Consider the following 14,097-nt stretch of genomic DNA (forward strand, 5'->3'; position numbering starts at 1 on the left):
TGGCACAATAAATGGACTGACTGAAGAAAGTGCTTTATAACTGCAGAGTGCCCAGGGACCCCTAAGAGGCTTCTGCAGCATCCAGGTGCTGTAACCCTGGACATGGAATGGGGGGGGAAAATGCAGATTTCACGAGTTGCTGTTGGAACCCTGGTTAAGTAATATTGTGTATTTAAATAAAAAAAATCCCACACTGAGGGCCATGAGTAGTTAGTTATTGAGTTAAAATTAAAAATAATTTGTCATTTCTTAATTAGACAATTTATCCTTGAAAAGCCTTGTAGAGAGAGAGAGACAAAGCTCCATTTTTAGTTTGTTAGAGTACTATGAAACTCACAGTTTGTAAAAATATAATATAAATAAAAATGAATGAACATCTGAGTCCAAACAAAAAATGACATCTCACACATTTAATCCTGATCCTAACAATAAAAAAAAACCCAAACAAACAAACAAACAAAAAACCCAAAACAAAACAAAAAAACACCCAAACAACCAAAAAAGAAAACCACACTAAAGGCAAAAAACTCCACAAGTTGCCTGTAAGAACTGAAATGAGGGATGCAGAACTCCAGGTTCCAGGTGGCTCTCTAAAATGCAGCTTATTACATCCAAGATGTTACAGCAGTCATGGGTGACAGAGCTGTGCCTACAGCTGTCAGCTGCAGCTGCAGGCAGCCCTGGAGACCCTTAGTTTAGAATATAAATTCATTATATAGTATTCTTTGCTGAGCATCTTAATACAGTAGAACCAATCTATACCTTAACTTTTATCTATAGTCTATCATAACCACTAAAATTACCATATTCATGTTACTGTTCCCCAATCACTAAAAGTTAGGACATTGCAGTTTAAGCTAGAAGTTGTTTTTCAGTGTTCTTGCAGTGGAAAATTCTGAGACCTTTTTTCTACTTGCAATATTTGCTGACTTGTTTGCCTGTGCTATCTTTCTGCTTGGTAAAAACATCTTCTTGTTTGGGGTGGGTTTATCCTTTGCTCTAAGTCATAAAAACCCCTTCTAACTAACACACCCTTTGCCTCCTTGGTTATCCAGTAAGACTGGCTCAGCAATTCTTTTCTTCTCTATCAAAACTTGCTTCCATCTCTATTCCTTCATCAGACTCTACGTTCAAAAATCTTTCTGCTAAGCACACATATCTGTGAGACCTTCTTGTCAAACTTTCATCCTTCCCAACAGTTTCCAGTGGAGATTTGTGTTCACTGGTTAAAGCTCTGAGCTTTCCTCCCCAGAGAAGTGCTGCTCCTTGTCACAGCCGGCTGTGCTGTGCTGTGTGGCCAAGCCTGGCAAGGCAATTACTGCTGAGCTAGAGGTGAAGGGCAGGCAGGCACTGCTGGGATGCTCCTGGCATTAATGGATCTCATCAGTCCCCATTTGGGAATGCAGCAGTTAAATATGCTCCATGCCATGCTGTGTCACACACGTGCTCATCCTTTCTCGGCTCTCTGCTGCCAGAAAAACTCCTCGATGCAAGCTGGAGGAGATGGATGTTTGTTGTTGTTATACAATAAACAGCATTAAATAAATCTCTGAATAAATGTCTGGAGAGTATCATAAGGTGGGCAGAGGTTGGCTCACAGTAAGAGGTACTGTACAGAGTAAGGTGTGCAGCCAGAGGGTGCCAAGCATTAAAACTTGAATTCCCAAAGCAGAGCTCTGCCAGGAGCTGGCTTGGGTGTTAAGCAAAGAGGTAAAAAACTTGAATTAATTAATTATTTGTGACAGAAGAATGGCTGATGGAGGTCTGCCATGATGCACAAGGTATTGGTTAGGAGTTGGCACTTGGGATGTCGGATTTCTGGCATGTGGGGTGCACGAGCTGTTTTTCCTGCAAACACAGAGCTGTGCCTGAGATCAGGCTGGGACACACACAGGTACACACACACTCACAGAGGCACATCCACACAGTGCTAAGGAAAAAAATGCTCAAACCCAAACCCTGGCCACAAGGCTGGGCAGCCAGATCTGGCTTTCATCCACACCAATTGTCACTAATCCTCTACAGCATCTTTGTCTTGTTGAGTCATGGGCTAAGCACAAATTCAGTTACTTGGACCACCCTGTTCCAGTGCTTCAGCTGATTTCCCTGGCCCTCTGATTTAGCATCATAGAAGTGCCTTCAGGATTCCTTTCAAACCCATTCTCCATAATCCAGTTTAATGTGGAAACAATACAATAAATAAAGATGATAAAAACCCAGCACAAAACAAAACAACCCCCCAAAAAACAGCTTTCCGTGCTATCCCCCAGACAATATTATTTATTACACATATTGGTCAAAGTTTTGAGTGATCAACAAATGAAGGAGTGGGTTGCTGCCTTCTCTGAGGAGAAATCACCCCAACAAACAGTGTTTGAATAGGAAAATATCTATTACAGGATGTGCAGCAACCGTGGAGAATGTGAATCCAGGAGCAGCTTTATGAGGGGTGACTCAGGCATTGGTCATCCCCAGAAGAGTGGTCAAAACAGTGAGGGAAGAGGGGCAGGAAAGCACCTGCATTGCAGGGAGGAGTGACTCATGGAGAGTTTCATCTCCAGCCTCACAGATTTCTGTCCTGTCGTGCAAGTCCCATCCCCAGGAGCATCCCAAATCCATCCATCTGTCTCTCCCTACCAGCTACAGGCCTGGGAGTTTGGGGCTTATACTCAGGAACTTTTCCCTTCCTTCCCAGAGGTGAAATTTTGGTGGAAGAGTGGTTCCCCTTCCATGCAGTTTTCATTCAGGATGAAAAAAATGGTTTGGCCACAAAACTATTTGAAAATTCAGGTGGGTTTCACCAAAAACCCCCTGCTAGCATGGTTAGGATTATGTTGATTAAAGAGACAGCTGATTCTGCCCTGAAAAAGGTGCATAATCAAATTAGGTCCAAAATGAATGGAAAAAGAGGGTTACCATTTTCTGAAAGCCCAAGTATTGTCTTTTCTCCAGTTCCTCTGTTTTTCAATCTATTTCTTCAAAAGCTAGAAATGTACCAGTGAAAGGAAAAGGCCTGACTCAGCTCAGACTATTCCCACACTTCTTTTAACCTTGAGCAACTTGCTCCTGAAACCACAGAACTTCCCAGCCTTGCACTCACCTGACACCCCACACCTCACTCCCAGCCACGATGGGCTGGTTCCCACACCCTGCACTCCTTCCCTTCTCCTGGGCAGCTCCAAGCTCTCCATCCCACAGAGCCACAGCACCAATGCTCCTCCTGTCTCACCAGGGTGACCTCCAGAGAGCACTGGAGTCAGATCTTAGAGTTCTCCAAGAACTGAAGAAATGTTGCTTGGATGTTTTTCCTGCAACAGAAAGAATTGGGATCAGAAAGAATTGTATGGAAAACCAAAGGATCGGAGCTGGCATTTCTCCATCTGGCTTGCACAGCTCCATTTGGAGTTTAAAAAGCCCATTTATTTTGTATTAGGCAAACAGGGAACTGGTACAAAGCAACACTGGGTACCAACCCCCTCTCATACATGCACTGGCTGGGTTCCAAGGCAGCAGTGGACAGGCACAGGCTCAGAGGGCACCTGATTCCCCAAGCACATCAGCTGCTGCTCAGCTCTTCTCCTTGTGCTTTGCACCACTTCTTGATTTCTTTGCTAGTCTTGAAGCAATTTTCCCCACCTCTCAAGATTCACACTCCTCCAAAAGCCTCAGTGGGGTGTGCAAAGGTTTGGAGCTCTGTTTTGAGCCAGTGCCCCAATTTTTGGGGGTTCTGTTATTGTGCCATCTTTACTGCCCTGTCACACCTGGCACTCAGCACCAGTCTGGGCAGCAGCACCATGTGAACAAGCCTAGCTCAGCACCAGCACCTTGCAAAGCCAGGCTAAGGCAGAATTAAAGCCTTCAGGCTGGTATTTGTAGCAGCAAGATTGGGTTTGTTGATTTTATTGCAGGAAGCTGTGACCACTGCCAGAAACAGTGCCGGGGAGGCAATGGGGAAAGTGAGCACTTTCAGCTGTGGGACTGCAAAATGCCACATCAGGGGTCTCCTCTCTCTGATTTTTATTAAATTTACTTCTAATTTTTTTTTCATTATTTATTTTCTACAAAGCCCAAGCCTCTTGAAATAACTGGAAAATTTTCCAGGGAACCCAACATCCTTTGGATGCAGTTTTCAGGGTGAGTGAACCCACCACCACCACAGTGAGAGATGCAACGGGATTTTGGGAGCTCCTCTGTCACCTGCAGGGCAGTACAGCTGGTCTGGTTCTCCAGGTAAGGCAGTTTTTTGTCACAGCTGAATTGAAGAAGGTGCAGCTGATTGTAAAGGTGTCACAGCCTGAATCTGCTTTTGAGGCAATGTGATTGAAATAAAACACTGAAGTGCTTGTTTTCAGTTTTTGTCATTATTTATGTCTTTCATACACACATTCCTTGGATCAATCCAGTGAAATCTCACGGTGGGAGCAGTGATGGAAAGCAGGAGCAGCTGGCAGAGGAAGGAGCAGCTCCCAGCCTGGAATACCCTCACATGTTGATTAGAGCAGGAGCTTCCTGATGGGACTGTTTGCCCTGCTGACCTGCTTAATTAATTGACTCATTATCAGCAGCTCCCCCGGGAGCCATCAAACATCACCCATGAGAATATTTTCCCTTGATATCCATCCCACAGAGAAATAAAATCTACTTATTTTTCATATTTCTCTGGCATATCATTTCCCTGCTGAGTAGCACACACAGCTGGATGTTTCCATGGAAGGATGAGAACTGAATTTGCAAATATTACAGCATGTTTCCATTTAACAATTGCTTTTTTAAAAAGGGAAATATTTTATATAGGCTTAGCTCCATGTAAGAGAGGCTCTTCCCAAGGGGGATAGGCCTGGCTGGATATCACCACTCTTCACAGGGAGAGAGCAATGCTCAGGTCTACAAAGGCCACATGATCCCAGAACTCCTTGGAGTTCTGTCCAAGAATGAGATCTTGGAGATGTGTCCAAGAATGACCTGCAAAGTAAAGGAAAGGCTCAGACCACTCAAAACCCAATTTTTTTCAATGTCCAGTGACCAAGGAGATGGAGAGGAAAGTAAAGTATGTGGGTCACCATGACCCTGGATCGAAACATTTTGTTCTGAACTCATGGAAGGTGATCTCATGGGCAAAGTCAAAACATATTACAGAATATGTTGCTGGTAGTTTAAAACAAAAAATAAAGTAGTATCAGTGGAAAATTCTAACAGTTTTACCAGGTTTATATTTGATGGAGGCAAATCCATCAAGCAGCTTTCAAGCTGACCACAGAATCACAAAACAAGCTGAGTTAGAAGGGACTCCCAAGGATCATCCAGTCCAGCTCCTTGCCCTGCACAGCCCCATCCCCAGGAGTCACCCCCTGTGCCCGAGAGCATTGTCCAAACACCCCTTGAGCTCTGCCAGGCTGGTGCTGTGACCACTGCCCTGGGCAGCCTGGTCAGTGCCCAGCCACCCTCTGGGGGAAGAACCTTTTCCTGATACCCAACACAAACCTCCCCTGACACAGCTTCAGGCCATTCCCTCAGGCCCTGACAGCAAGAGAGTGGTTCCTTCCAGATGGAGGAGATCTGAGTCAAAGCACTTGGATGTCTGAGCTGAGCACAGGTGCATGCAGAGGACTTGTCATCATCATGGAGTCATTTATAGCTGCAGTCAGTCATTTATAGCTGTAAACTCACTTTTATCTTGCAGCAGCATCAGACAGACCTGTACACTATAAATGGAGTCATCCCATCCAGCAGTACATCCCCTTTCACTTTCTATTGATGATTCATGTAGCTTTTAACCAAAGCAAAGAAACCCTCTCCATCTAAGCAAGCTCAAATAAAGGCAATGAAGAACTTTTAATGTTTTATGAACTTCTATGAAGGTTGTGTCCCAAATTCAAGCCCAGCAGACTGTTCCCAAGCACTGACAGCACCTGAGCTGTCACAGAAACAGTGTGGAAATAGGCATGAGGTCAGCTGAGTCTGGTTGGAAAGCAAAAGACCTGGTTTTAGAGAAAATGGGAGGAGTAGCTGGCACTTGCTTTTGTTCTGGACCACCAAGCCATAACAATAAACCTTTCACATTTCTCTCTGTTTCTCTCCATCTCTTTTGAACTCCATCATTTGCCCAAGAAAGTGCCATTAAAACTATACCACTTAAAAAGAGTTGTTTGACCACCATCCCTTGACAAAATTCAGTTTTGTAAAATGTGTTGATTGGCAAATTCTTTGCTTATAATTTCTGCTTAGGTTGGTGGCTGAGCCAAGGGCAGAGCTGACCTGGCTGCAGGTGTGGATTTGCATCAAATCCAGGTGTGGATTTGCATCATTAACTCCTTCTCTGCTACCATGAAGCATTTGCTGAATGATTTATTGCACAATTGTGAGTTGGGTGGCAGCCGTGGGAAGAGTTTTGTCCAAAACAGGAGGAAAAATTGATTGCTCAGTGATGGGGCTGAGGATAAGCCCTTGAATGTCCTTGCAGCCTTCAAAGATGTGGTGGCATTCATGGGCAGTGCTGTTTGCAGAGCAGAGGTGTCCAAGCATTTACTGCAGGTGCTTCTCTTTTATAAATGTCACATCATGAAACCACAATGTTTTGTTCTGCTGGGCTAAGTTAATCCTCTAATTACATTTGTAAAAACACCTCTGGAAATTCGTGCCTGTTACAACGCAAATCACCAGTTCTTCCCAAGCAGGCTCCTCCAAGGGAGCTGCTGTGGGATTTCTGCCTGTTCCCATGCAGGGCACAGGCAGCATCAAACACATCTGAGGGTTCAGCCATTCCTTGGTGAACTGGATGCTCTGTAGTGGTGGCCAGAATGGCCACAGACATATTTTAGCCTGTCTTTCAGCACTGTGAAAATAATTTAGCCATTCAATAAGGATGTTTTGCACCTCTGATGTACAATGGGATAATTCGTGGAGAGTTCCAGAAAGACTCAAAGTAGAGAAAGTCATCAATGGATTAACCCATGATAATTTTGATTTTTCCATAAAGGAGTCATGAAGTAAATTTAAAGCTCAGTCAGTGCTTCCATGCTGGGAAATAGAAAAGACAAAACTAAAGATGGAAAATGCTACTTCAAAATTCATGATGAAGATGAGGGATGAACCCAGACATCCTTTTCCCTGAACAGATATCTCCATTATGAATACCAAGGAAGACAATTCTTTAGCAGCTCAGCAGGACCAGGCAGGGTGTGGGATCCTGATGCCAACTGGGATTCTAATGGCTGAACTGCCAAGGGAGATCAGTTCCACTTCCAAAATGAGAATTTCCCCTTCTACCCAGGAGATGGCACTAAGGCATTCAGGTAAAAAGCATCACTTCAGCCTTACTAAAAACCTGGTTTTTCTGAAGCTGGAAGTTGGGGGGGAAAGCTGCAAATTTTACATTCATTGGGTTGTGCTTCTTGTGATGGGACCAACTGAGTGTCCTGAGAGGAAACCTCTTTCAGATTGTCCTTCTCATGGCTCCAGTGATTCTCCCCAGACCAGAGCAGCCTCCATCCAGGGATGTTCCTCTGTTTTGTACACAGGGAAGCACCAAATACTCTGCAGAAATATGGCTCAGTCACAGCAGTAATGAGGCAACAGGATCCTGGAAAACATCTCCTAATCTCCACCAGCCACTTCCTGACCCATTCCCAGCTTGTTTCTCTGTGTTGTTTCAGGGGTTTTCTCTTGGATTTTTCTACTTCTGTAAAACCTGGTTGCATCACTTTTGGAACCCTGTTGAGCTCATGGTTGGTGTCATCTTGGTGCTGCAGAAAAAGGACTGGAAATGGATGGTGTTCAGGTAAAGCCACTATTACCTAGAGCTTCTCACGTCTTTTTGGCCCCAGTGCTCTTCAGTTAACCCTGTGTTAACACAAACCCAGTGTTCTTATCCTGCCAGTTTTCCCCACCATGGTTGTGATTACAATTTAGCAATATGCTTTTTCCTGGTGATATTACCTTGTATATGTGCTCTGAGAACTTTATACAGACACAGCCCCCCATCAGTGCAGCAAAACCCAGCAGAGCAGAGTGGAAATCAGTTTGAGGAACCCAATTCCAGCATGGGGAGACAGGAAAATGATGCTTTTTTTATAAGAGAAAGTTATCAGTAAGGCACGGGGTAAATTTTAAGTGGTGTAAAAGCACATATTGCCCTTAAGAACATCTCAATTCTCATGGTCTCATTTTCCTCAGAGAAGTCAAACTCTGTCTCATCTCTGATCTAAGCAAGCATTTCCCTGTTTTTTAAGTTAAAGGTAGTTTCATTGTTTCTGTCCTCCAAAATTGCCACCAGTCCACTACACTCAGCTACAGTGGAAATCCCAAATGCTGCATGAGCTCTGGTCAGCAATGCCCCACACCAGAGCAGCTTTGAGAAACACTGGCCCATTCTACTTCCCTGTATCTTCTGCTTGGAGCTTCCCTGTATCATCAACTTGTTTGCCAGACATCATTTTGGTAAATCCTGCAAATTTAGATGATTAATTCCTTGGGGCAGGGACCAGTGTGCTGCTGTGTCTGCACAAGTCCAGTCACCAACAGGTCTGGGGATAGTTGATTTCACTGTAAAATAAGTTATTTGTTCCCATTATTTTTGACATTTTAGCTGTTTATCTTGCTCATCACTCAATACTGCAAGGATGCCCTTTAAAAGGAATAACTTTTAGGTGTCAGGGAGAGGTTTCTCTACACCACCTACTCTGGGATAATTTTGGCATCAATTTAGAAGACCCATTCAGGTCACTAAGGCCACAGCAGAAGAGCTGTCAGCCCTTTCCAGGTCTGGGTTCGGCAGCTCTCCATTGCCATCTTCAGGCTGAGAGCAGCCTTGAACCCTTCAGAAACCTAAAAATCCCGAACGGACACGGCAAACTCAACTCCCGTTTGCCCAGAATTAGCTGAAATTGATGGTCAAAATCTGGAATAAGTTGTTAAATGTAAAGGAGGGGAAGGAGCTCTGCAAGGCTGGTACTCAGCTGCCCTGGAAAACACGGGATATTTTCCTCTCTATAAGTGGACAAGGTTTTAGAGAGTAAATTAACACCAACAGCGCTGTTTAACACACACTACTTCTTGCTGAGAGTCAAAGTTTTATCATCAAGTTCTCTTTAAAGTACATAAATGGAAACTGCCAGGGTGATTTTAGCTCTGTACCCTCCATTGTCCCCTGAAAATAACATTTCCTGACAATGATAAAAGCTGAGGTTCATGGGAGATTTTAATCATAATTTGCACTTAAAGAAGTCTTTGCCAAACATTTCACATCTGACAGACACAGTGGTGGGTTTGGTAGTGATGAGGTTTCCAAGGCTTTCAGGGTCTCTGATGAGCAGGATCACACAGGCAGCTTGGAGGGCCAAAGAGCTGTAATCACAGAACAACATAGGTAACACATCCTAAAAGAAATCAGAAAAATGTGCCATAATGTAGGTGTCCTGGTCCAACAGGGCCAGCCTAGAAGAGGCTCCCCAGAGCCAGCATTGTCACCCAGTGAACATCTCCATGCCACTCCCCACTTCTCCAGTCTCCAGACAGTGTCTGGCCACCCTCACAGTGAAAAACACTCTCCTAATTAGATCTGGTTGGAAAATCACTTTCTAGGAACCCAGAAAATCATAGAATGGTTTTGGTTGGAAGGGACCTTTAAAGGTTATCTCACCCAACCCTCCTGCACTGAGCTGGGACAGAACAAAATCATAGAATGGTTTTGGATGGAAGGGACCTTTGAAGGGCATCTCTCCCAGTCCTCCTGAGCTGGGACAAATGCTGCTGCTCAGAACATTCCAGCAGCCAAACTCTCCGCTCTCATGGTAGCTTGTACCAGATCCCAGGACTGTTTATACTTTTCCCCACTGAAATCCCAGCCCTGAGGGCCAACATGGATGGTGCTGGCACTTACCACAGCCACCTTGGCAGCACTCAGTTCCCGACCAGTTTCCATCGCGGCGTCCATCGTGCATCCTTCCCGAAGGGCAGCCACTGGGCAGAGATGGGAGAGGACCAGTCCAGATTCTTCAGGAAGATGCTGTAGCTATCTCCATACTCAGTCACCCAGCGGCTCCTGCAGAGGACATGGAGAAAGGCATGAGGAGAGCACCTCCACCCAGTGCTTTGTGCACCAGAACAAAGGACCTGCCTCCCCTCCTGCCTCCCCTCACCAACAGGTCTGGGGATTGATTACAGTTGATTTCATTGTAAAATAAGTTATTTGTTCCCATTATTTTTGACATTTTAGCTGTTTATCTTGTTCATCACTCAATACTGCAAGGATGTCCTTTAAAAGGAATAACTTCTAGGTGTCAGAGAGAGGTTTCTGTACACCACCTGCTCTGGGATAATTTTGGCATCAATTTAGAAGACCCATTCAGGTCTTCACCCACCCAGCCAGGAATCCATGTGGGGCAAACAAAAGCACATTCAGGTGGGATGGGAGAGAGGGGAAACAGCCTGTGTCCATCAGGAATGGGGCAGATGCTGCAACACACATGGCTGTCACCAGGATCCATCTCCCACCTGGACCAACCATTACACAGACACAGTCTGCACCCCACATACAACTCCAGGATCACAGATTAAAATCTGCAGTGCAGAGCTGAAATATGTGTGTGTTCGGGGAAGGTGAGGGGCATGAGGCAGCAGGGAGGAATTGCCCTTCCAGTGAGAAATGAGAGCTGAGGAGCAGTTTATGCCTGTTTGGTTCATAGTGTGCAGATGAGTCACGTTGCAAACAGCTCCTGCCCTGCTTGATTTGAGAGAGCCCTTTCCCAGGGGAAGTCTGGGCATGGAAATGATGAGACATGCCTCCTGCCCCAGCCCCATGGGGATCTTCTTTCCACAGGGATGAGACTGTCACAGGAGTTTTCTCTCCACTCTTACGAACCCCACTGCCAAACTTCTCAAGAAAAGGCTGATCAGGCTTTGGGAGTGGATTTGTCCCCGAGGGAATTTCCTTGGGCTCATTGCATAACATGGACAAGGAGAAATACATTTGAGAAACATCTTCCAATGCCAAGCAGCTCCAAAACCTCCCTGACCTACTCCTAGCCTGTTCCCCAGTCCCAGCAGCCACCCTCTCCTCCCCTCCCACCTCTCCCTTACTCATTGAAGCGGATATCCTCAGGGAAAATGGGAGAAGGCCTTATGTCCTCTGTGTACAGTCCAGCATGGATTCCTCTCCGGGGCTCGAAATCTTGCTTGTAGACAGTTTTCCAATCAAGGTCAGAGCAGTCTAGTGAAAGAGAGTCCAAATAATTTAAAGACTTTTTCTTGGATCTCTGTCTCCTGCACAGTCTGAGTGTTCCCCCTTCCCCTGAGCTCCATTGGCTGTTTGTGCTTCCAGCTCTCCTGTTGGAGTTAGCATGATGAAAAGGTTACCCAAGGGAAAATGGAGGAATTGCTTCCCTGGTGTAGGTAAGGTCCTTTAGATGAGATTATTCAGCCCTTATTTTCCATATCCTGTGTGAGGGAAGACATACAAGGCAGACCGGGAAATGACATCTTGTGATCTTCCTGTCTGGATATTGACTTGGCACCTGGTATACATTTTCCCATACTGTCTATTTTCTTTTCCATCCTGCCACTCATCAGGGACTAAACCAAGGAAGAGATTCATGGCTCACTTAACCCCTAACTGAGGATCATCACATCTGCTGTAATATCTTCCCCAAAAATCCCTGTGGGAGCTGGTTTGAAGAGGCCTCATCTCCCACCAGACTCTCCAGAGATGTCTCATCTGTGTGTGAACAGCTCTGTGTGTGTCCTTCTGATCAAGCAGATCTAACTGGGGATGAACATGCAGGGAGGACACACAAAGAAGAGCCATCCATTGCAGAGAGATTTTCTGGGTATTTTTAAAGTGACTGATTCCTACAGGGAGTAATTAGTGGAGTATTTTTGTTGTTTTCACTGAGGCGGAGGTTTCAGGTGTCTCACACATGCATGGCCATGTCAGGCTGTTAATGCAACCCAGCTCCTTTCTTATGACATTATTTCCAGGGAGACCACACTGAGCAGGGCTGTGGTCCATGGGATGGGCTGTCTGGAAATTGGGGTGAAAGAAACACCATTTACAACACTCCAACCTCTTCTAGAAGATAACTGCTTTTCTCTGCTCTGCTTTCTCCCCACCAATGGGCAGATGGTTACAGGGGATGTGTGAACCCTTCCTGTGTCACTCATTTTCCCTTCACCCTCTCCTCATCTCTTCTGGAATGATATTAAAAACCACAAAACCAGGCTGAAGGCCACCAGTTATTCACATGGGGCAGTTTCCACAGCCTCCATCCACTGACCTTGCAGTAAAACAGCTGAGCTCCTGTTCTTGGTTTTGTATTTATCAGCATTGGACAGCACTTCCTTGTACAAATCCTGGGCAAACTGCTGGTAGGTGACCACGTTAGCAGGTGGTGGCAGCTCTCTCGGCTCCAACACCCCTGAGACTGGGAGGAGAAGAAGGTGAATTAGTCAGGAATCACCACCAATAACTCACCCAGATCCTACCCTTTGGATAGCCTAAGTTGGAGTCCCAGCTGGCAAAGATCAGGGGAGACCCAGTCACTTCAGCAGAGCTTTGCTGGGTTGCATCAATTTTGGTGGTTCATGACTCAAGCAGGGGAAGGATTTTTGGGGGTCCAAATCAAGGGGAAGGAGCCCACTGCCTCCACATTGCTAAAAAGGAGACTCTCTGCAGCAGGTCTGTGTGTGAAAGGGAAAAAATCTGCACTGCTGGGATACACAGGGGAGAGCAGGAAGGGAAGAGCCCACAGGGGTTTTGTCATTAGCATAAGATAGCTTCAGATGGGCTTGGCAAGGAGATCTTTGCAGCCCTCAGAGGTAAGTGGAGTCCATATGGAGACACCTGTCTGAGTTGCTTGTCCAGACTCTCCTTCTATTGAGTGGACAGGGAAAACCCACCAGGGCTCACTTCACCTCATTGTCAGGGTGGCATTAAGCTGCAGGAGATGGCTGTGTCTTTGCTCCCCTCTGATCATGGAAGGATCCAGACACAGGCATCCCACACTGGGAGAGATCAGCTCAGGGAGCAGAGAGGACATCCTTGGCATGTCTTCTGTTTGCTTCTGGAGCACTGCTGAGCAATGACACCCTCTTCCCTCTCAAGCAGGAACTCAGAGAAAAATCTTTGCTTTGGCATGGCTGAGCATGTCAGAATGATGCTTGGTGACCACTCCTTTTGTTTTCCTGACTTCCATGAGTATTTTAATCCATGCAAGCAAGCTGTTAAATGGTGTGGCTGAGGGCTGGCCACCAGCACATTTGCTGTCAGACAGGTACCCTTAGCAGAAGGGTTTTTTGAACCACCCAAACCCCTCACATCCAGCCAGGGCCCTTTTCCCTCCCTGCACTTCTGCAATGTGGGGTTGACTGCCTCTCCCTCTATCCCAGCAGAGCTCTGAAGATAAAACCCTTAGAGACCCTTGCTGGAAGTGGCTCTTCATGCACCAAGATGTTTCTAAAACCCCAACTCCCTACTCCCATGCTTTGGGCTGGCCTGGGAGCTGCATATTCCTGGTGACAGGGCGCTGTGCCCATGTGTGACCCCTCTCCAGCTCAGCCCAGCACCCAGACACCATCAGGATGCTGCCATCCATCCCTGTGTGCCCAGCCAGCACAGAGCAGGGGCTGGGGGCTGGCAGAGGCCCAGCAGACAGTCCCTCAGGCAGCTGGACACACCAGCAGTGCCAGCACCAGGGCTTACTCTCAGTTTCATCTGTGGGAGCAGGAGGTGGAAGGGGCGAGCAGCAGCTCAGGTCGTGCACGGGCTCAGCCAGAATCTCCAGTTTCCCTGCCCATCTTGGGGACAGGTCAGAGGGCTGGAACTCTGGCAGGTAGCACTTGGGCAGGTCTTCCAGAGGAGGGTATGAAGGTGTCTGCAGAAAAAAGTCCTGTGTGAATGGAGAGGCAAGAACTGGGGAGGGCAGGGACTAAAGCATCGTCCAACACAGCCAAGCCTGGGGTCGGGTGGGATCAGCATCCCTGGGGATACAGGGGCCACAGAGCAGCTCTGGGGCTCTCACTGGAGTACAGGAACCAGCACAGCTTCCTCTGCCTGCCCATCTTACAGCCTGGGACTCTGCTGGGCCCTGGGTGGGCAGTGGCAGG

General features: G+C 46.5%; 1 protein-coding gene across 1 annotated transcript in view; it reads right to left on the reverse strand.

Moving 5' to 3' along the window:
• Positions 1 to 9,139, reverse strand: part of LOC102039499 (probable G-protein coupled receptor No9) — a 40,779-nt gene extending 31,640 nt beyond the window's left edge. Inside the window, exon 1 of the mRNA XM_014310045.1 lies at positions 9,133 to 9,139. Within this exon, the coding sequence (XP_014165520.1) occupies positions 9,133 to 9,139 (7 nt within the window). The remainder of the gene's footprint in view (positions 1 to 9,132) is intronic.
• Positions 9,140 to 14,097: the final 4,958 nt, after the last annotated feature.

This window comes from Geospiza fortis, unplaced genomic scaffold (genome assembly GCF_000277835.1).
Source record: "Geospiza fortis unplaced genomic scaffold, GeoFor_1.0 scaffold125, whole genome shotgun sequence".
NCBI classification, from domain to species: domain Eukaryota; kingdom Metazoa; phylum Chordata; class Aves; order Passeriformes; family Thraupidae; genus Geospiza; species Geospiza fortis.